This window comes from Sus scrofa, chromosome 12 (assembly GCF_000003025.6).
Source record: "Sus scrofa isolate TJ Tabasco breed Duroc chromosome 12, Sscrofa11.1, whole genome shotgun sequence".
Taxonomy (NCBI): domain Eukaryota; kingdom Metazoa; phylum Chordata; class Mammalia; order Artiodactyla; family Suidae; genus Sus; species Sus scrofa.
This window is the reverse complement of record NC_010454.4, coordinates 18,167,767-18,189,335: the sequence shown is the minus strand read 5'-3', so window position 1 is coordinate 18,189,335 and position 21,569 is coordinate 18,167,767. Positions and strand designations below refer to the sequence as shown.

Here is a 21,569-nt window from a genome sequence, read left to right as displayed (position 1 = left end):
TTTTTTTTTGTCCTTTGTCTTTTAGGGCCGCACCCACAGCATATGGAGGGTCGAATCGGAGCTGTAGCTCCCGGCCTACACCACAGCCACAGCAACACCAGATCTGAGCCGTGTTTATGACCTACACCACAGCTCACAGCAACGCCGGATCCTTAACCCACTGAGCAAGGCCAGGGATCGAACCCACAACCTCACGGTTCCTAGTCGGATTTGTTTCCGCTGCGCCACAATGGGAACTCCAACAATGGGAGCTTCTTGAATGCAGGTTTGACTCAAGAAATTTAACTCCCCTGCTCGGCATGCTGTCCCAACCTGGGGGCTGTAACTGTGTGAGCTTCCCTATCACACCCCAGATGAAATGTCATCTCCCTCTGTTCCTGCCTCTCCGCCCCCTTCCTCCATTCTCTTTGGCCAGGCTTCAGATCTACCACACACCCTAGTCGTGGCCTCTCCTACCCTGAAATCTGCCCTCTCTTCCCCTGGCTTTTCACTCCATCACTCCCTGGGGTCATCCATCCAACTCCAGGCCAGGGTTCTCACTCCAGGAGCTTCATCTGAGATGATGCTGACACCCATCTGGTTATTTATGGGCTCTGAAGAGGGGACTGACTCTTTTGGGGGGGGGCTGTCCCTTACCCCAGTCCTGGAGCCTTGTATCTTTTTTTGCTCTTGGCTGCACCTGCAGCACATAGAAGTTCCCTGGCCAGGGATTGAATCTGAGTCGCAGCTGTAACCTACACCACAGCTGTGGCAATGCCAGATCCTTAACCCACTGTAGCACGGCAGGAATTCTGAAGCTTGTATCTTTTACTGCAGAAGCTTCTTTTTCATCCTTTGGGGATAGGGGCCACCGGGCTGTCCCATTCTCTGAGGGTAGTGGATAGGGGTTGCTGGAAGGGGTCATGCCGCTGAGCACGTTGGGTCCCTGTGAGCCTGGAGTGTGGCAGAAAGTGACAGCCTTTGCTCTGGCTGAGAATTGCTCCTAAGATTATAGCAGAGGATTTGAATGTGCTGCAGGTTCTTCCTAGCGATGTAGCGGTTAGGGAGGGTCCTTGCATGGCTGGTCCTGGTGCTGGGATTTGGGTTCCTCCACGTTCAGCTTAGGCCTGGGCTCCTGGATCAGCTGGGTGGCTGGGCTAGGAGTGCCCTGGGGACAGGCTCCCAGTGGCCAGCTTACTGGTTCTCGACCAACATGCTTCCTGCGACCAACTCTTGGCTTCCTCCCCACGTCTCTCTTCATCTCCAGCTCTACCCACCCCAGGTGCTGCTATTCCTCAGGCTTTTGACCTCACAGCTTTCCTGGGTTTGCTTTATAAAATTTCCCTGAGCAATGCAATCAACGAAGCCTTCCATAAACAGCAACCGGATATGGAGAGGAGAAATTATTACGGTATCAACCTCATTGCAGCCCTGAGGGTTGGAAGCAAAAGTCTGAGGTTGACTCAACTTGGGGCCTCCGTGTCCAAGTTGGGCATGTTCTATTGGGCATTCAAGTGACATTTTGTAGTATGTAAAATAATTTCAATTTCCAGTGGTGGGTGGTTGTTATACAGAAATGTATTGATCTTGGTGTTCACTTGTGGTGCAGTGGGTTAAGGATCTGGCGTTGCCACTGCTGTGGCTTGAGTTGCTGCTGTGGCGTGGGTTCCATCCCTGGCCTGGGAACTTCCATATGCCCCCCCCCAGGGGGGGAGGCAAAAACAAACAAACAAACAAAGAAATGTATTGATCTTGTGTCCTGCAACCATCCTAAAATCTTAGTTCTGGTAGTTTTAAAAATAACGATTCTATAGGATTTTTTACATAAACAATACTCTATGTGACTCAACACAGTCTTACTTCTTCCCAATCGGGATGTTTCTTATTTCCTTTTTTACCCTTATCTTACTGAGAATAATCTCTAGAACAATGTCTTTTTTTTTTTTTCTTTTCTTTTTAGGGCCACACCTGTGGCATATGGAAGTTCCCAGGCTAGGGATGGAATTGGAGCTACAGCTGCTGGCTTATGCCACAGTCACAGTAATGCGGGATCCAAGCCACATCTGCTACTTACACCATAGCTCACGGCAATGCTGATCCCCAATCCAATGAGTGAGGCCAGGAATTGAACCCTCATCCTCATGGATACTAGTCGGAGTTGTTTCCTCTGTGTCACGATGGTAACTCCTAAATTTCTCTTTTTAAACTTTTTTTTTTTTGTCTTTTTAGGGCTGCACCTGCAGCATATGAAGTTCCCAGGGTAGGGGTCAAATTGGAGCTATGGTTGCCGTCCTACGCCAGAACCACAGCAATGTGGGATCTGAGCTGTGTCTGTGACCTACACCACAGCTCATGGCAACACTGGATCCTTAACCCACTGAGCGAGGCCAGGGATCCAATCCCTATCCTCATGGATACCGGTCAGATTCGTTACTGCTGAGCTGCTGCGGAACTCCTAAACTATTTAACTACAGCTCAGTGGCATTAAGTATATTCATACTGTTATGAAACCATCACTACAACCTATCACCAGAATATCTTTCTTTTTTCTTTCTTTTTTTTTTTTTTTTTTTTTTTTTGGCCTTTTAGGGCTGCACCTGTGGCATGTGGAGGTTTCCAGACTAGCGGTTGAATCAGAGCTATAGCCTCTGGCCCACCCCACAGCCACAGCAACTGCGTGATCTGAGCCGCATCTGCAACCTACACAGCTCACGGCAATGCTGAGCGAGGCCAGGGATCGAAACTGCATCCTCGTGGATACTAGTCAGATTTGTTTCTGCTGAGCCACAATGGGAACTCCTGGAATATCTGTTTCTTCTGGAGTGGGCCTTTGGAGTTTGTATTTTTTTTTTTTTTTTTTTTTGTCTTTTTGTCTTTTGTTGTTGTTGTTGCTAATTCTTGGGCCGCTCCCGCGGCATATGGAGGTTCCCAGGCTAGGGGTTGAATCGGAGCTGTAGCCACCGGCCTACGCCAGAGGCACAGCAATGCAGGATCCGAGCCGCGTCTGCAACCTACACCACAGCTCACGGCAACGCCGGATCGTTAACCCACTGAGCAAGGGCAGGGACCGAACCCGCAACCTCATGGTTCCTAGTCGGATTCGTTAACAACTGCACCACGATGGGAACTCCTGGAGTTTGTATTTTTTAAAATAATTTGTCCATTTTATCTAAGTTGTCAAATTTATTGGCATAATTTATTCCTAATATTCCCTTATTACCCTTTTCATATTTGTAGAATCTGTAGTGATGTCAACTCTTTCTTTGCTCATATTGGTAATTTTTATCTTCGTTTTCTCGGGTTCAGTTTGGCTAGAGATTTATCAATTTTATTGATCCTCTAGAACCAGCCAGATGTATGTCTGATCTTTCGTCTGTTCACCCTAAAATGACATCTGCCAGGTAACAGGCTCCTGCAGTCACAGGCTCCCAATCAGCTTTTTATAATTTCACTCTTACACACGGACAACCAAACATCACCAGGCATTTGAAGAAGCTGCCAACATGGGAGTGACAGACCAAGAGAAAAGATCACTCCAGTGCAGCAGAGGTAATCTGAGAAATAGAAGACCCCTTAAAAACTGTGATCATCTTCAGAGATTCAGAGGTGAAGATATTCAACAACATATACTGCATCCAAAAAGTAAGGACAAGATACTATTAAAGGGTTAAGAGACGGAGTTCCCGTCATGGTGCAGCGGAAACAAATCCGACTAGGAACCATGAGGTTGCGGGTTTGATTCCTGGCCTTGCTCAGCGGGTTAAGGATGTGAGCTGTGGTGTAGGTCGCAGATGCGGCTGGGATCTGGTGTGGCTGTGGCTGTGGCATACGTAGGCAGGCAGCTACAGCTCCGATTCGACCCCTAGCCTGGGAACGTCCAAATGCCGTGGGTGTGGCTGTAAAAAGAACCCCCCCCCCCCAAAAAAAGAAGAAAAAAAAAAGAAGAAAAAAAAAGAGAAATCAGAAGTTCCCTGAGTTGGAAGGTATCTTTGGTTTACAAGGATTCACTGAATGTCCAGTACTACAGATGTCAAAAGAAACTTGCTGTAAAAATTCATTGCATCGGGAACTAGGAATTCCTATATGCTCCTAAGGGGAAAAACCAGTCATCTACAAGGGGAGGAGACTCATACTGGGAAATCTCCAATGTCATCTCTCTGACACACCTAGCTGTCCAATTACGTTTTAATTTTTAGTGAACGTGTGAGACTCAGAGCCTAGCACAAGAGTAAGCCCTGAAGGGGCTTCAGTAGGTGTTGCAGGAGTGATTTAAGGGGTCTTCATCAATTTGTTAGCCTTACGAATTTGGGACCGGAAAAGCTGCTCCCCGGTTGTCAGTTCTTGGCACATTTTGAAAGCTGGCCCCTGTCCTTCTGGGAGAGAAGGGCCTGAGAAGAAAGCCTCCCTGGGGGGAGGGACTGAGCGGTTGAATCTGAGCCCCTATTATTAGAAATCTGGGAGATCCAGGGCCCTGGGTGGCAAATATCTTTGCTCCTCGGCACAGAGAGGAGTGCAATGCACACCAGAGGCGCATGATAAATATCTGTTGAAGCAGATTGCTTTTCCCTGCAAAAGCTACAAGCATCAACCAGGAACTTGATTTTAGGGGTTCTCACTCTTCAGTGTGGGATAATTCATGTGTCTTTCTTTCCTGGGCACAGGGCCACTGCTCTGTGTGCCCAGAAGCCCTCCAACAACTTTTCGAGTCTCTGGTCTTTTTTTTTTTTTTGTCTTTTTTTGCCTTTTCTAGGGCTGCTCCCGCGGCATACGGAGGTTCCCAGGCTATGGGTCTAATCGGAGCTGTAGCCGCCGGCCTACGCCAGAGTCACAGCAACGCGGGATCCGAGGCGCGTCTACGACCTACACCACAGCTCACGGCAACGCCGGATCCTTAACCCACTGAGCAAGCACAGGGATCGAACCTGCAGCCTCATGGTTCCTAGTCGGATTCCTTAACCAGTGAGCCATAACGGGAACTCCTCCTCCATCTCTTGAGCGGGAACTCCTCGAGTCTGTGGCCTTTACCCCGCGGTGTGCACGTGCGTCCGTGTGTGCACTCAACCGCTTGTGCGCCGCTCTGGGTGGAAGCTGAGAGCGGTGGCGGGATAGCACCGCCCCTCAACCGCATGAGGACCAAGGAGTTTGGCTGGGGCTGACCTTCCTTTCAGGCACCCAGGCTTAGGGAGCAGCTGCAGGCACCCTCCCGCCTCCCCGCCGGTCCCCGCCCCGCCCCGCCCCTCACTTTCACTTTTCCCGCCAGCCCCGCCCCCCCCGCGCGCGCCCGCCCGCTCCCACCTGTCACCCCCATGCTGACCGAGGCTCTGTCGGGGAGGCGGGGAGCGGGCTGGTGGCTGCTGCCCCTCCGCCTCCAGTGCGCTCTTTGGTGGGACGTTTTGGGGGGCAATGGAGATGCCCGGGGCACCGGCGCCTGTGATGTCGCTGCCTCTGTGACGTCCCTGCCTTGACCCTGTGGAGACGCCGGTGGGCAGGGAATAGCATTCACTATTCCCGCGGTGGGGCACATGGGTGGGCTTGGTGCTTTGCGGGCGCCCTCTGGAGAAAGCGGCTCCACCTCTCCCCACAGCAGGAGCCCCTCTCCGGAGCCATCTCTGCTCTGCAGCAGGTCCAGAGGTGGAGGGCAGAGACCGGTAAGCCTGGGGTCTGCTGGGTGGAACTTCGCACTGGCCCAGGGAACACAGGCACAAGGCTGATGCCCCTTCCAGGCTCAGGACCCTCCCAGAGCCTGCTGAGTGTAGAGAAGATTAGACAAGGTACCCTATGTGTGGGCGGCATCCATCCTCAAACAAGTCCTGTGTCCCCACCAAGGAACCCACTTTGGGAAAGTCATCTCTGACCGCTCAGACAGAGACTCAGAGACTTGCGGACACTTGGAGCAGCTGCAAGGACCGGCAGTCCAGGCCCACTCTCAGTTCAGTTCCCAGGAAGCCAGGCCTTAGGGATGGGAAGTGGGTGGGGGCAGTCTTTGTTCCGGGGCCCTGCCCCCACCTAGTCCTGCCTGGTCAGTGCCCAGGCCTTGGAGTCCCCCTCCCGCTCCCCTCAGCCTGGCGGTGTTTGGCTAGGGACTTCCCTGCTTGTCACCAGGTGGGGTTATCTTGCCTAACTGGTCTGAATGGAGAGCCCAGAGGTGGGATGGGAAGCACCCACCGGGAGGGGTGGTGGGAAAAGCAGCCCTGCTCAAGGGCCCTAAGGGGTGAGACTTGATAAGATCCCACCAAGAATGCAAAGGGAGGAGGTCCCTGCTGGCTCAGTGGGTTGAGAATCCACTGTTGTCACTGCTGTGGCACAGGTTCAATCCCTGGCCCAGGAATTTCTGCATGCCATGGGCCAGGCCAAAAAAAAAAGGCAGCTGTTAGGACACGAGGTTCAGCAAATGGACAGGCAAGAGTGGAAACAACCTTGGCCTAAACAGTTATCACTCCAAACTTTATTGCTCAGAGTCCCCTGCCGCGAGAACTCCACAGTACCAAGGCTGTGGTTCTGCAGGAACAGGGGCTGCGGGTCTCCCCTTGGGGAGCACTATGGCTCGATGTGGATAGGTGGACAGAGGCCACCTTGGTGAATGTGGGGATGAACTTCTCCCCAGGAGGACTCTCAGGGGACACCCTCTCACCCCCAGGAATTGAGGCTCGCAGGCCCCTCACCACACAGGGATTCACAGTTGATTAATGCTACATGAGTCCGGATTAGCACCCCACCAAAAGAAGAGGCCAGGCCGAGGCGATGGGTGGGGGTGGCATCTCATCTGAAAGGCATCTGGAGGAAGCTTGATGGGTCACATGCATGGAGAAGGGTCAAGAGTTGAGTCCTGTCACCTGGCCTGCCCTCCTCTCCTGGAAGGCGGCCACGAAAGTGCTTTGAGGTCATCAGAGTGCAAAGTGCAGCTGGCAGTGCCCCCGAGACCAGGGGGGACAGGGTCAGTGAGCGTGGTGCCCGAGCCGTGTCTTAGGAAGCTGGGGTGCAGATGCTGAGAGCCGCGGCCTGGGGAACAGTAGCACCTGTGTCCGCCGCTTTCCTTCGCGTCTGTTGTGCACCAGTCCCGAGAGGCCTCGTGTCCGACTTCACTTCTACACACAAGGGAGCTGCGGGCCAGCTAGGTCAGGGCAGTGCTGGGCCTGCGCTTGGGGCTCAGGGGATGCTGCTCTGGGGAGGACTGGTGGCCAGCAGCAAAGGGGCACGTGCCTAGGCACTGAGAACCATGTCACCTGAACGACTTCTTTGGTCCTTGGCTGAAGCTGAACTCAGCTCAGGGCCTGGGTTGCAGCACCCTGAGAAGTGGGGTGCTCTCTCCCGGGAGATCCCCCAGTGGCAGGCTCTCCTCCCTCCCTGACCTGGTCTGAAAAATTTCTGGAGCTAAAAAGGCGTTTGATGGCCAGGCAAGACCGGGCAAGGGGCTCAGAGGGCTCCCCATGAACCCCAGGGCAGGGACGCCTGCCGCCCAGTCCTGTACTGGGCCTGCGGGTGGGTCATTAGACGCTACACACCCTCATACCTGCCTGGAGGCTGAGGGAGGGGCTCGCCCACCCCTCCCTGACCCGGTGGAAGCCGTTCTCCCCTGACTGCCAGCACGTAGTCACTGATCCTAACGGGTCAGGCCAGCCTGTCAGGACCAAGGCAGAAAAATCCTCTTTGTTCCCAGAGGGAAGAGGCCTCCTGCCTTCCTCCTCTTCCTCAGGCAGGCTCAGGCAGCACACAGGTGGGAGATCCTGGGAGGTGTTTTGTGAGCCCCACCTTACTGCGGCCAGTCCCTGGTCCTACCGCTGAGCTAGGGGCTGGCAGACCCCTGGGGGCAGAGCCTGGGTCGCAGGGGTGGCACTGAGCACCAAGAAGGAAGGCTGCTTCTGGCTGAGTGGAGCCGGTGGTGGAAGGCGGGTTAGGGCCTGTTCTCCAGCTGGCCGTGCTTGACCCTCCAGCTCCAGGCGAAGCTGCCGTCAGGGGCCAGGGTACACTGCAGGTCGATGCCTGAGTCTGGCACCTCCATGTCATAGCGCACGGGCTGCCCGTCCTTGGTGACCAAGCTGAAGGCTGCGGCTGGGATCTGGGGGCAGAGCAAACCAGAGGCCTCAGAGCGGCAGGGGAGCTGAAGCTTCCTGGGAGTACAGAGCGGATGGTCTGCCTTCGCGCCGGGAGACACCCACCTCTGGCCGAGCCGGCAGCCCTGACTATCTGCACTATCTGCCTTTCCTTCTGGAAGACCTGACCCGGCCCAGGTACAGACCCTGAGGAAGCAGTCTTGCCCTGGGACCCTGGGGGGACCTCCCAACAGTGCCATTCCTACTTATTCCAAAGCCTCTTTCCTGGAGGACTGGGCGAGGCGCGCTGGATCCTGGGACTCCGCCCCTGAACAGGCACCTGCCCCCTTACCTGGCTGCTGATGCCAGTTGCGATGTCTCCCACCTTGACCCGGTGGAACTCCCGGATGTGCAGGTGTTCGCCATTGAGAGACTGGATCTGGACTTTCACACCTGGAAGGCAGGCAAGGTCACCGTCAGGGGAGCGGCTGTGAGCTCCCTAAGGAACCCAACGTGGAGTGAAGTGGGGGGGCTCTGAGGACGTTGCAGGGGCGGCCTTTAGGATGCTGTGGCCGCAATGTTACACTCCTGCCAGCTCTTCCTGGCCATCGTCCGTCGACACTGGGAATTTGGCCCACACCATGCAAAGAGCTAAGGTTGGCTGCTATGGGAAAGCAGAAGGAACTGGAGACTGAGATTCTTAAATTACTGTGGGCAAGTGAGACTGTAATGTCCCCTGAGGTGGAGCAGCCTCTGGCCAGGCGTGAGGGCTTGGTGCCATGAGTCACAGGGGCCCTGGGAAGGGCCAAGGACTGTGAGCTGATGAAACCCTTGCTCTGTCAAAATCACAACACCAACTGTGCAGCCACGCTGGAAAACAAAAACGGTCTGCCTAGGTTGCTTTCTCATCTTCTGACCTCAAAGCCAGGGGAGGATCTCGGCACACCTACTGCCGAGTCCTTCACGCAAATGCTCATGGGCTCCTGTTTGTCCTTTTCCCTTAGAAGACATTAAGCGCTCAGTTTTTTTTGTTTTTTTTTTTTTTTAAATTCCAGGCCTGGAGACTGCTCTCTGCCCCAAGCTGAAGGCCTTCTAGGGCTCCATCAGCTGTGCACGGAGAACCACATGCACGGCTGGAGAACCAGCCTCCGCCTGGCTGCTCCACGAGTGTACACCGGAACTCAGGGTATCCCGTGAGCTCTGGAGAACCAGTGCCCTCCCAAGAAAGGCTCTGCTCATCAGGGCCTTTACTCCACACCGACTGAATGGCCAGGTGCCTCAAATTCTGGCTGCCGGGTGCCTTCCTCTCCCCTCCCCGCTGAGCCCCGCTCCCGGCCTCCCCAGTCCCAGGCGGATCGGGTGACCTACCATTGAAATAGCTTGGCGTGTCCGTGGGCCGCCCCCGGGCCAGCACCATGTTCCAGCTGGAGCTGCGGGCCTCCGCCTGGCTGCTCCACGAGTGCACGCCGGAACTCAGGGTGTCCCGTGAGCTCTGGGAGGCCTTGGACGGGTTCTGAAACAACAGGGGCACAGACTGAGGCCCCAGGCTCAGGGAACCGGCTCGGGCCTTGGTCTGATCTGGGGCAAGGGAGCCCTGGGCCCGCCCCTGGGTGAGGAAGCGCCCACGTCCTAGGCTGGAGAGCCGCTCTCCTGGGCACTTTTTGGGGTCAGCACTGTGGGGTGGAGGAGGGGGAAGAGTATTTCTACGGGACCGAAGCCGAGCCTTTCCCTGACTATCCTAGGAGCCAAACCATTCCCTTGTGTCCAGGCCTGCTGGCGATGGACCGTTTCATTCTGAGAACCCGGGAGCCCCGCCCCAGTGAGGACCTCCCCCAGAAGGAAGGGGTGACCCCAGCATCTGCCCTCTACCCGCTACTTCTACACAGCCCCTTCACTGGCTGGACACAAGGCCACCTGCCCTGGGATCCTGACTAACTCACCTTCTCGCTGTCATCTGATAGGGAGAGGCTGTCGACACTGAGGCACGACAGAATTTGCTCCTGCTCCTCCAGAGAAAATGGCTGGGACAGGCTGTTTAGGAATAATTCTGCAGAGAAAGGCAGAAGACGGCTGTGAAAGACTGTTCTTCAGCAGAGACTCCGGGACTGACCCCCAGGGAAGGGGCTGGCTGGGAAGGTGACAAAGCCCAGGCCTTGGTGCAGGGCCCAGGGACCCAGAGAATGGGGCCGCCCATACCTATTTCCAGCTGTTGCAGCTCTTGCTCGGGGAAGGTGGGCTTCCGCTCTGGTGAGCTGGGGTTCCTGGCAGGGGCCGGGTCCAGCGAGGACAGAGGCAAGGGGTCCCATGGCCCAGACTCCTCCTTGCCCCAGTGTGGGCTTGGGGACTTGTTCCGCTCTGGGGGCTCCGGGGGCGGAGGGGGTTGGAGCTTCGGGGCCCCACCTGTTGCGTCCTCTGCTGGCTGGGGCCCCGGGGCCCCAGGTGAGAGCTCCCCCGGTGGGGCACCTGGGGTCTGGTGAGGGTGGGCTTGGCGTGGTGGCGGGTGGGCTTGGAGTGGCGGCGAATGTCTCGGTTCTTTGTAGTCTCCCCTCCACGGGCTCCTCAGACCCCCCACTACAAAACAGAACACACGCGGTGAGGGGAGGTGGGCCGGGCCAGGCTGCCTTTGCTGGGCAGAAGAGGCTGGAAGTGGTCCGTGAGGGAGGATGCCTGTGGCCCCCGGGGCACCGCTCAGGAGGTCAGTGCTCGGGCTCTGGGGAAGCCTCTTCCCTAAGCTGGCCACTCAAATGGGAATAGGACAGTCCTGCTGTCTTTCTTTCTTGTTTTTTTTTTTTTTTTTTGGTCTTTTTGCCTTTTCTAGGGCCGCACCCGCGGCATATGGAGGTTCCCAGGCTAGGGGTCCAATTGGAGCTGTTACTGCTGGCCTACGCCACAGCCCCAGCGATGCCAGATCTCAGCCAGTCTGCGACCTATACCACAGCTCAGGGCCACACCAGATCCCTAACTCACTGAGCGAGGCCAGGGATCGAACTTGCAACCTCACGGTTCCTAGTCGGATTCGTTAGCCAGTGAGCCACGATGGGAACTCCTCCTCCACCTCTTGAGCACAGCCTTTACATCAAGGCTCGGTACTAGGTACTTTGACCCACGTGACCTCAGGCTTCCCAACAAGCCCAAAGTTCGTGTCACACCTGTGCCCTGAAGGTCGAGTACCTTGCTCTTGGCCGCTACACGAGCCTGCCGCCTCTCTTGCCCCCTGCAGCCAGCCCGGGGCTCTTACCATGCTGCAGCGCCAGGCTGACCTTCCCCCCCAGCTCCACTGCAGACGCTCGGTGGACAGGCTCCTTCCTGAGCCCCTCCTGGATGGCCTGGGCTGTGAGGGGGGCACAGGAGGGCGGGATCTCCCTCACAGGTGGAGGCTCGCTCGCAATCTGCGGGTTGAAAGGCAACATAGGAGGCCTGTCTCCCCATCACTTCCTGGCCCGCGGCTTCCTGTCCTTGCTCCTCCCCACTCTCTCCGCCCTGCTCTGCTGGGGTCGGTCACAAGGACTGGAGTGGCCTGGTCTAGAGGGAGGGCTGAGACTTTTCCAAGAAAAGTGCAAAAGGGGGCCAGGCGGGACACAAGAGAGCCACAGGCACCCGTGACCTCCCGGCCCAGCCTATTAGGAGGCAGGAGGGGTGCTGACACAAGAGAGCCCTGAACCTTGAACTCGAGGATGTCCCCGCCCTAGGATCTCCCCTGGGACCCTCAGATTTGGGTGGCAGCTATTTTAGTCAGGATCCCACATTTATGATAAGGCTTCTTCCTGTTCCTGAAGAGCAGCCAAACGGGAGGCCACCTGAAGCCTGAAGCCCGGGTGCCATGGCCCTGCTGGGCGTCACAGGTGTCGTCACTGACCTTGAGGCAGAGCGGCCCTCGGAAGTACTGGGTCCATGGGTGGCAGCCGTTGAGCATGTGCAGCATCATGCAACAGCTGCTCCAGATGTCCACCTTGGCATCACAGGGCTTGCCCATCACCACCTCTGGCGCCATGTGGGTCTCTGTGCCGGGGATGTAGTCCCCTGAGAAGGTGTGGCGAGACAGAAAAGGCCACTGTGGATTCTGATGGGCAAGAGCCTTCGTAATGACCCCACCCCAGTCAATTCCTGAGATACCTGGCTTTGTGTTGGGACTTTTTTTTTTTTTTTTTGTCTTTTTGCCGTTTCTTGGGCTGCTCCCGCGGCATATGGAGGTTCCCAGGCTATGGGTCTAATTGGAGCTGTAGCTGCCAGCCTACGCCAGAGCCATAGCAACGGGGGATCCGAGCCACGTCTGTGACCTACACCACAGCTCATGGCAGCGCCGGATCCTTAACCCGCTGAGCAAGGCCAGGGATCGAACCCACAACCTCATGGTTCCTAGTCGGATTCGTTAACCACTGCACCACGACGGGAACCCCTGTGTTGGGACTTTAAATAGCCTCCAAATCCAACTTGCTGGGGACAAACCAAGTCGAGGATTCTGCTGGGGACGGGTACCAAGACTCTATCACCTAAAACACGGGCTCTGCCCTTCAGACCAAACCCTAAAGTGCTTTCTATAATATGGGGGGAGGAGGGACTGGACATTGAAATTTAGGTCGTAGGGAACTGATTAATGGTATGATGCTCCTGGAGTTCCCTTGCGGTGCAGTGGGTTAAGGATCTGGCATTGTCACTGCAGAGGCTGGGGTCGCTGCCGTGGCACAGGTTCATCCCTGGCTGGAAAACTTCCACGTGCCACAGGCAGGGACAAAAGAAAAAAAAAAATGGTATGATGGGCCCAAAATTTTAGTAAGTTAAGAAAAAGGAAAACTTATATTCATAAAAGACTAGAAGGATTGGTGCCAGTGTGAACAGTATTTTTTTTTTTTCTGGTGGTTTGTATTTTTTAATTTTTGCTTAGCTTTACTTTCTGCAAAAGATATTAGAAAAGATATTTTTATAATAAGAAGAAAACACTATAGTTATTTTAAAGTGGAGGGCAGGTATCCATGTGCAATTTACATCTTTAGAATTATCAGTGGCCCTTTAACAACAATCACTTCTTTTTTTTTTTTTTTTTGGTCTTTTTGCCTTTTCTAGGGCCACTCCCGCAGCATATGGAGGTTCCCAGGCTAGCGGTCGAATAGGAGCTGTAGCCACCGGCCTACACCAGAGCCACAGCAACGCGGGATCTGAGCTGCACCTGCGGCCGCAGCTCACGGCAACGCAGGATCCTTAACCCAAGGAGCAAGGCCAGGGATCGAACCCTCAACCTCATAGTTCCTAGTCGGATTCGTTACCACTGCGCCACGGCGGGAATTCCAACAATCACTTCTTAAAGATTGTTTTTCCTTTGGTCAAAATGAAATCATTTTATGCTAATGCTATAGATAAAAAAGCAGGGCATGAAATTGTGTTATAACAGCCTTAACTATGTACAGGAAAAAAAAAAAAAAAAACAAAAAAACGCTGGAGGGAATTATCGAAAATATTCTTGACCATCTCTCTGGGCAAGAGGGATGGTAAGAATTCTTTTTTCTCCTTCCCTTCGAAACTACTTAACACTGTAGTTGCCAAATATTTCACAGTAGACATGGGTTATTTTAATAATCAGAAAGAGAGGAAGTCAAAACACGCATTTCTCCAGCTACAGAGCCCAGGCCCCTTGGTGAGCTTTCCTGTTCTGCTTCTAGAAACTGCTCTCAGAGATGTGGGAGGGCTGAGGTTGTGGGCTGGGAGCATAGCTCCCCAGAAAAGCCTGGCTAAGACGGGCATCTCAGGTAGAAGACGGGGGACCTAGGGCGAGGCGCCTGTCTTTCTGTTACCCTCCCCTATAACAGAAACATCGGAAACAGGCACCTGACAGGCATTACTGCATTTAAGCACAATAATATTAAATCCTCGTGATAACCTAGGGTGGTTGTGAGGCTGAACTATCTCAGTGGCCACAAAGTGCTCTCGGCTCTGATTGCTATTAAGGCGCGGACAGGAGACGGTGCAGGGCTAATGCTCAGCCGAGGCCACCGCTGTCATCATTGTAGAGAGGGGCCTACCTGTGAGCAAAGACTTCCCCAGGCCGTCGGGTTGAAGGCACACAGCATGGCCGAAGTCGCAGAGGGCTGCGCGGCTCCCATCGCTGGACAGGAGCACGTTGTCGGCTGCCAGGCCGCCCCAGGGAAGAAGGGGAACAGGTGAGTCACGAGGGGCCTGGGCCAATCTCGACCTCCAGCGACACGGTTTTCTGGCTGACCCTACGTGGCAGCTGCTGCTTCTGATTAGTTCCATTAGTCACGGAGGGAGGGAGGAGGGGGCCGTTGGGGCTGGAGGCAGCCAGCAGGCAGGCTCTCGGAGGGTGAGGGGACGTGGCCGCTCAGCCCTGCTGCCGCCACCCACCCTCAGTGGTCACCGGTGTGCAGGAACTCGACCTGCTGCTCCCTGTGGGCATCGCCCGCTGGAAACTACAGTGCCAGGCTGAGGGCTGGGAGGACACACGTCCCCTTCCTGAAGCAGGCCCAGGAGATCCGGGAGGAAGCCGGGCAGGACGGGGTGAGGAGAGAGCCCCATGGGGTGCAGGCACCCTGAGGCTTACCTTTCACGTCTCCATGCAGAATCCTTCGGGTGTGGAGGTATTCCAGCCCTTCCAGAGCCTGGCCCAGGTAGTAAAGGGCCCGGTCCTCTGGCAGACAGCCCTTCTGCTTTATGAGCTGGCCCAGCGAGCCACCTAGGAGACCAATGGCCAGTCTTAACATGGGGCTCTTCCAGGCCTCCCGGCCAGTCCAGGGCAAGGGCCTTTGAAGGGCAGGTGGCAAAGAAGGCCTTTCTTGCCAAGGTCACAGGGTCAAGAGATTAAAAATGGACTGACTGGGGAACCAAGGCCAGCCTGGGCAAGACTTGGGGAAACCCTTGGCTCTGAATTTGGAGGGAGAGAGATGGCATCTGGCTCCTTACCTTCTAGCAGCTCCATGAAGATTTTGACCCAAGGCCCTTCTTTCACAGCTCCATACAAAGGGACGATTCGGGGTGATGTCAATCCCGCACACGCCATCAACTCCTCTGCCCGAAAGACGTCGACTCGAACCTGGAAGAGCCCAGAGGCGGCTGGGAGTCAGGGTGAGGGACCAGGGCTGGATCCTACCAGGATCCTTGGAGCTCCCTGCACAGAGAATGAAGTTCCCAGTGACGGTTCTGAGGCCAGGCAGGTACCCGGGAGGCCTACTGGACCTTCAGAGACTAACCTGTGTGTCTTGGGGGTTGCGGTCAATGCCTGGTACTTGACTAAAGTTTTGCAGCGCTGAGGTCTGTGAAAATGCACTCACACAAAAATGATAATCCTTGGCCAGGCCCCTGGCATGTTGCCTACCCTCAGATCTGCCAAACACAGAACTTTCTTTCCCCAGCCCAATGTCTGGACAATTTCTAGATCATGGGACCTTGTTTATTGACATCTGTGTCTACTCTTAAGATGGTGGGTTTCTGGAGCCAGAGCTGATGTGGCCCAGACTCTGGCTCTGTTAGTTCATCCTCCTCAGCACTTAACTGCTCGCTCATAATTACTTGCCTTGTCCCCGAGGGCTGAAATGGCCATGCAGAAGGGCCAGTGCTTGTTTATCCTGTTTGCAGCTGTTTCCCCAGGATCTGGGCATAGAAGAGGCGTCTCCTATCGGGAGGGGTTTGGTCAAGGCCCCTCCCCTAATGGCCTGGGCAACCAGGGACCACTCACTCCTTTTTTCTTTCTTTCTTTCTTTCTTTACATTTTATGGTCGCATCCATGGCATATGGAAGTTCTGGGGTCAGGTACTGAATCTGAGCCTCAGCTGTGGCAACGCCAGATCCTTTAACCCATTGTGCTGGACTGGGGATTGAACGGGGGGGCCCCCCCGACCACACTCCCCCAACCTCAGCCATGACAGCAACCCAAGCCACTGCAGTTGCATACCCACTTCACCACAGCGGGAACTCCCATCCATTCCTCTCTGCAGAGACCAGCATGACATGGCAGGAGGAAATAGGCCTTAGATACAAACATCCTGGGCCGAGACCCTGGCTCAGCCATTTCCAAAGGTAGAAACACTTCCCCTAAGCTATGTGTTTCCATATGTGAACAGTGGGGAAAGTAGCTCCTGGGTAGAGTGAGGATTTGGAGGGATAATAACCAGCAGCAGGCCTGGCAACCAGCAGGGGCTCAGGAAATGCTAGCTCTCTACCTCCTCCCTCCAGCTCAAATAAGAGTAGCTTAATTGCTTAGACTTCCTAAAAGAGACCTGCCATTTCTGGCTGCAGCTGCTCCTCATGTTAACCCTGAGAAGTACCACCAGGGGGCGCGAGTGGTAACATAACTGGCCTGGAAGAAGTCAGGGCCTGGCAGTTTTCTTTGGGGACCTGCTGACTTGGCAAACAGGAGCTCTGACGATGTGTGGCTTTTGGACTTTTGCCTATCAGTGGAAAATGTCTCTCTTTTGGTTACTTGCAGAATATCTGGTTTGGTTAATCAACTCGCATAAACTTTGACTCCCTGTCAGTATTTCCGGCTCTGAACCTAAGCTGGAACTAATTCGCCTATACACCTTGTATTAGCAAATGTCTTTAACCCTTCTGCTCCCAAACTGGGAGGTGACGCACGCGGGGCACTGAGGGAACTCTGAAAGGTGCTCCAGCGTATTGTACATTTGAGGGAAAGAGCGATGATTGACATCTGGGGTCACCATACAAACTACTAGCTAGAGACAGTTTCCATGATTGCCCTGCATTCTTTTGATGCTATATCTTTATGAAGCTGGGTTTTTGGAAGCTGCTGTGACAAAAAGGTACTTCAGGGGGATAATGCGGAAATGAAAGTGACAGTGTCCAATGGTTTCAAAATTTAAGAAGCTGCACATGCCCAACAAGCATCCTGTTAGTAATGTATGTTGCTTGAGAATAAAACAAATTTATCTTTCAACTTATGTGTGTGCTACTAGGTTGTTAGGTGTACTGTTGCTACAAAATGCTACTAGGTTGCTGCTCAGTCAAATATGAAGACATTATTTGATTGAATTATTTAATAAATGGAACTATTAAGTACTTGTGTTGGGCTGGGGCGCCTTGGAAAAATGACGGAGACATTAACGGCTGTGAACCAAGAGAGTCTGGGAGCCTCGGCTTTAACTTTTAAGAAATCCGTGGGACCTCTCCAGTGTCCCAGCGACGTTACAACCCTTCCCACCAATCTAGACCAAAGGGGGTTCGGGAGGAACATTTCACAACAGGAGATGAGTTCGAGGGCTGTGGCAGCCCCAGGGAGAGCAAGCTGAAAGGGCGGTGCCAAGGGAGCCGGGCAGGAGACAGGGCTGCCCACCTCTCCTTGCTCGACTTCAGGGTCCCGCTCTGTAAAGTGACGGCTGGGCTCCGAGGAGGATGTTAATGAGAATTAATACTTAATGCCCACTTAACACATGCCAGACAAGGCACTCAGCGCTTGATGAGCATTAGTCGTTTACATTTTACAAGAGCTTATGAGGTGATATTATCTCATTTTATAGACAAGGAGGCTGAAGACCAGATGAGTAACCTGCTCAAAGTCACTGGATATAGAGTAACAGAGCTGGGAGTTTGGTGGGGAAGCCTGACTCCAGAGCTGCCAGCTCCCCTGTCTTGGGGCGGGTCTTTCCATGTAAATTAGCTTTACATCCTGAAGCAGGCACCAGACTGCCGAATCCACAAGCCACTTGCCTCGGCTTAGCCGCCTGCTCGCTTTACACTGTGGATCACGTTTTCCTTCCTGAAAATCTCCCTCTTGTTTTCTTTAGTGTTCATATCCATTTTATTTGTTTTTATTTTTATTTTTATTGCTTCTTTAGGGCCATACCTGTAGCATATGAAAGTTCAGCCCAGGCTAGGGGTCGAATTGGAGCTGTAGCTGACAGCCTACATACACCACAGCCACAGCCACACAGGATCTGAGCTGTGTCTGCGATCTGCACCACAGCTCACAGAAACGCTGGATCCTTAACCCACTGAGGGAGGCCAGGGATCGAACCCACATCCTCATGGATACTAGTCAGATTCATTTCCACTGTGCCACACTGGAAACCCCCATATCCATTTTATTTCAATGGTAAAAGAGGGAATAAGAGCCTGCAAGTCCTTCCAAAGGTCCTAGGAACATAAAAGGTGAAGGTGGCCCACACAGTTCTGGGCACAAAGGAGTCCAGTAGAGTCCTCCCTCTTTTTTTTTTTTGTCTTTTTTAGGGCCGCTTCCCGCGGCATATGAAGGTCCCCAGGGTAGGGGTCCAATTGGAGCTGCAGCCGCCGGGCTATGCCAGAGCCACAGCAATGCGAGATCTGAGCCGCGTCTGTGACCTACACCACAGCTCAAGGCAAAGCCGGATCCCCAACCCACTGAGCAAGGCCAGGGATCAAACCTGCCTCCTCATGGTTCCCAGTCGGATTTGTTAACCACTGCGCCACGACAGGAACTCCTAGAGTCTTCCCTCTCGCTTCCTCATCACCATCGAGACATTCTCTCCTTGGCCTTGTATTGACTTCCTTCTCCACACTCGCCCGGCTGACTTCACCCACGTCCCTGGCAGGTGGCTGCTTCGACCACCTTTATACCGTCAAAGTGTCCATCCCCGTTACAGTCCGAGCTCCTTCAGCTCAGGCATGTGGATTCCACACCTGTCTCCAGTCCCTGGCACAGCGTCTGGCACAGAGCAGGTGCTTGGTTAATGACAACTGGCATGACCTGGCCAAGGCCACATTACTCCAGATCAGGGCAGAGTTAAAAGGAGGCTCCAGAACTCCATGCTTGAGCCAGATATTCTCAAATGAACCATTTCCTCTTTGGGCCACAGACCCCTTTGAAAACCTGATAAATAAAAAATGCATGTGGAGCTCCCTGGTGGCCCAGTGGTTAAGGGTTCGTCATTGTCACTGTTATGGCTTGGGTCACTGCTGGGGTCGGGGTTCGATCCCTGGCCTGGGAACTTCTGCATGCCCTGGGCATGGCCAAAAAAAAAAAAAAAAAAAAAAGTGTGTGTCCCCATATGTGCCACACACACACACACTTTAAAGTTCCCAGATTTCATGGATCTTAAGACTTCATCCACTGACTAGGACAAGAACTTATACACACTGGCCGTGAAAAAGCACCAGACAGACGCCTGTGTGCCAACAAGGAAATCTGTCCATGATAGACTATTATTTAAAAAAACATGGTACAGAACAACCTGCAGAGTGCAATCTCCTTTAAAAAAACCACTACATGTTTATACATGCATAGCAAACCTAAAAGATCCATATCAAAGCTTGGTTACCTCAGAAGGGGGTTGGGGAACAGGGAGACTTTTGCTTTTCTGGGCACCATTCCTCTATAAAGACCCTCTATTTATTTGAAATTAAAAGTAAGATCAAACAAAACCTTAAAAAACAAAACCCCCAAACCCTAACATTAAATCCTGGATTCGTGACCAACCAACAGGAGGGGCCTGGGGCCCCGGTGTCCTGGAAGGGGGACTGCGGGAGGGCTGGTGTCACATGACACTCTGCATCCTGGATCCTCCCTAGGGAGCATCCCAGGGCGTGCAGACTGGCTCTGACCCCTTGTGCAGCGTGACCTCTGATCCTCGGCCCCCACCCGCACCCCGACCCCCTTAGCAAGGACCTGTTTCGCAGATCTTCCAGCTGAAAATGCTAATGGACATCACAGCCTTCCCTTCGCCTCTGCCCTGGAAAGCGAGCAGGGGTGTCTGCTCAACCACAGGCAGCTGTGTGGGCTGCCAGGCGCCAACCCCATCGAGACCCTGGTGGGGGGTGGGGGGCGGGAGGGGGCAGAGTTCTGAGAGGGGCTGGCTCTGGGGGCTCGAGCCGCAGCTCTGGGCCTGGCCCGTCCGTGCCCTGTGCTTGGAGCTTGTCCGAGTGCCGCGGGGAGGTGAGAAACGGAGTCTCTGTCCTCTTCTACTATATTAGGCTTGTTTACCTTGTTGCCCGGGGCTCTGAGCGCCTCAGCGGGGGAACAGCTGAGGAGCCAGTGACTCAGCTCCCCGCATGGGCGTTCAGCCCCAGGACACTTCACACTCTCTTGCCCTCCTCCCACTCGCCTCTTAGGAGGGACAGCTGAGCCGTCTCCGGTGGCCTGGGGAGGGGACTGCAGCTGAGGAGGCCTTGGCAGCCCAGCGGAAGATGAGGACCCGGGCTGGCAAGAGCCAAGCACGTGTCTTGGCCGGTGGGGACGGGCACGGGGGGAGCTCACTGATTTGACACGGTATGTCTGAAGTTTGGGGTAATACCTGCGGATAGTCCCCCTCTCATCCCATCACCCGAGGCCTGAACTCTAGAACTCTAACACCTGGCCACGCACAAACCTGGGAAGCCAGGTATTTGCACGTCACAATCTGTCATCCTCAGCCCTTACAGCCACAGGCGCCCATGACAGTGGCAGCCGCAGAGTCCGCTCGGCGTGAGGACGGAGCGCCACAGGCCTGCCTGGTCTGGCTATTTGGTTCCTTGCCTTTTGGGGATCGGAGTGTCCTTGACCAAAGCCGCTTAAAACCGAGGTCTGTCTCTGAGTTAGCCTATTTCACCGGGCCCAAGGAAATGGCCCACGGAAATGTTTCCGATTTCTGCCTCAGGAAGTCCTCGTGCTGGCTCTCAGGCTGAATTTGGGTCAAAGACAAAGTGGCTTCCAGTCGAGAGTCGGGGCTAGGAGAAACGAGATCTGAAGGGGAACAGGGCTGACACCCTTGAGGTCTGTTGGGCCTGGACAGTGTGATCTGACAAAGGAGGCCTCCAGTCCAGGCCCAACTGTGTGGCTCTGGGCAAGATGAAGACCCTCTCTGGTCTCCAGTTCTATTACCAGTGAGATGAAGGAGTGGGAGAGGTGACGTAGGCCTCTGCCTCTAGTCAAAATTCTAGGAGCATGAATCCTCCCCCCCATGAAGAGCAGTTTGAAGCCAAACTCTACAGTCAGACAAGCCTGGAGCTCTCGCCAAGTCTCATTTCCCCTCGGTGTCCATCTCACAGGACCTATGACATCAGCCGACAGGAGGCAGAGCCCGAACTCCAGCCAGATCTGACTCCTTCAGGAGGCGCCTGCGAGGTGGAGGCTATGCTCCTGCTATCGCTTTCCGGTTCACTATGTGGTTTAGGGGTTTCGGCTCAACATGAATTCTGCGGCAATCCAACCGTCCTCCAGGTTTTGACTTGCCCTGGGGGCCTCTCACACACCGAGCGCACTTCCCAGGCAGGGACATGTGACCGGGACTGTCCCCTTCCAGCTCTGGGGACTCAGGGCAGCCAGGCTAGGCAGGCTCCATTCAGAGGTCAGACCCGCGGCCGCCCGGGGATCAACCTTGAAAGAGAGCAGAGGGCACGCGACGGGCCTCCTGCCGACCTCCCTCCGCAGCCCAGGGCGGGCGTACCTTTTTGACGGCACACTGGAAGCCGGTCTGCTTGTCCTCCATCCTGTGGACCTCTCCGAAGGCGCCCCTGCCCAGGCAGGGCTGGCGCGTGGCCCAGTGGACCTCCTCTCGGTACTCATAATCCACCGGCTTGAGTTTCTGGGGTTGGCAGGAGAGAGGGGCCAGTGTCAGTGGCCAGGGCGGCGGGGGGACGACGGGTTAC

At 54.6% G+C, this 21,569-nt stretch overlaps 1 protein-coding gene across 1 annotated transcript in view; it reads right to left on the bottom strand.

Annotated features, from left to right (window-relative positions):
- The window catches only part of MAP3K14 (mitogen-activated protein kinase kinase kinase 14), a 40,033-nt gene continuing 24,868 nt past the window's right edge, over positions 6,405–21,569 (bottom strand). Inside the window, exons 6-16 of the mRNA XM_003131321.4 lie at positions 21,368–21,505; positions 14,919–15,048; positions 14,560–14,691; positions 14,024–14,128; positions 11,866–12,029; positions 11,248–11,398; positions 10,206–10,580; positions 9,950–10,056; positions 9,378–9,522; positions 8,362–8,462; positions 6,405–8,035 (exon numbers count right to left, since the gene is read on the bottom strand). Coding sequence (XP_003131369.1) covers positions 7,871–8,035; positions 8,362–8,462; positions 9,378–9,522; positions 9,950–10,056; positions 10,206–10,580; positions 11,248–11,398; positions 11,866–12,029; positions 14,024–14,128; positions 14,560–14,691; positions 14,919–15,048; positions 21,368–21,505 — 1,713 coding nt within the window. The 3' untranslated portion in view covers positions 6,405–7,870. The remainder of the gene's footprint in view (positions 8,036–8,361; positions 8,463–9,377; positions 9,523–9,949; positions 10,057–10,205; positions 10,581–11,247; positions 11,399–11,865; positions 12,030–14,023; positions 14,129–14,559; positions 14,692–14,918; positions 15,049–21,367; positions 21,506–21,569) is intronic.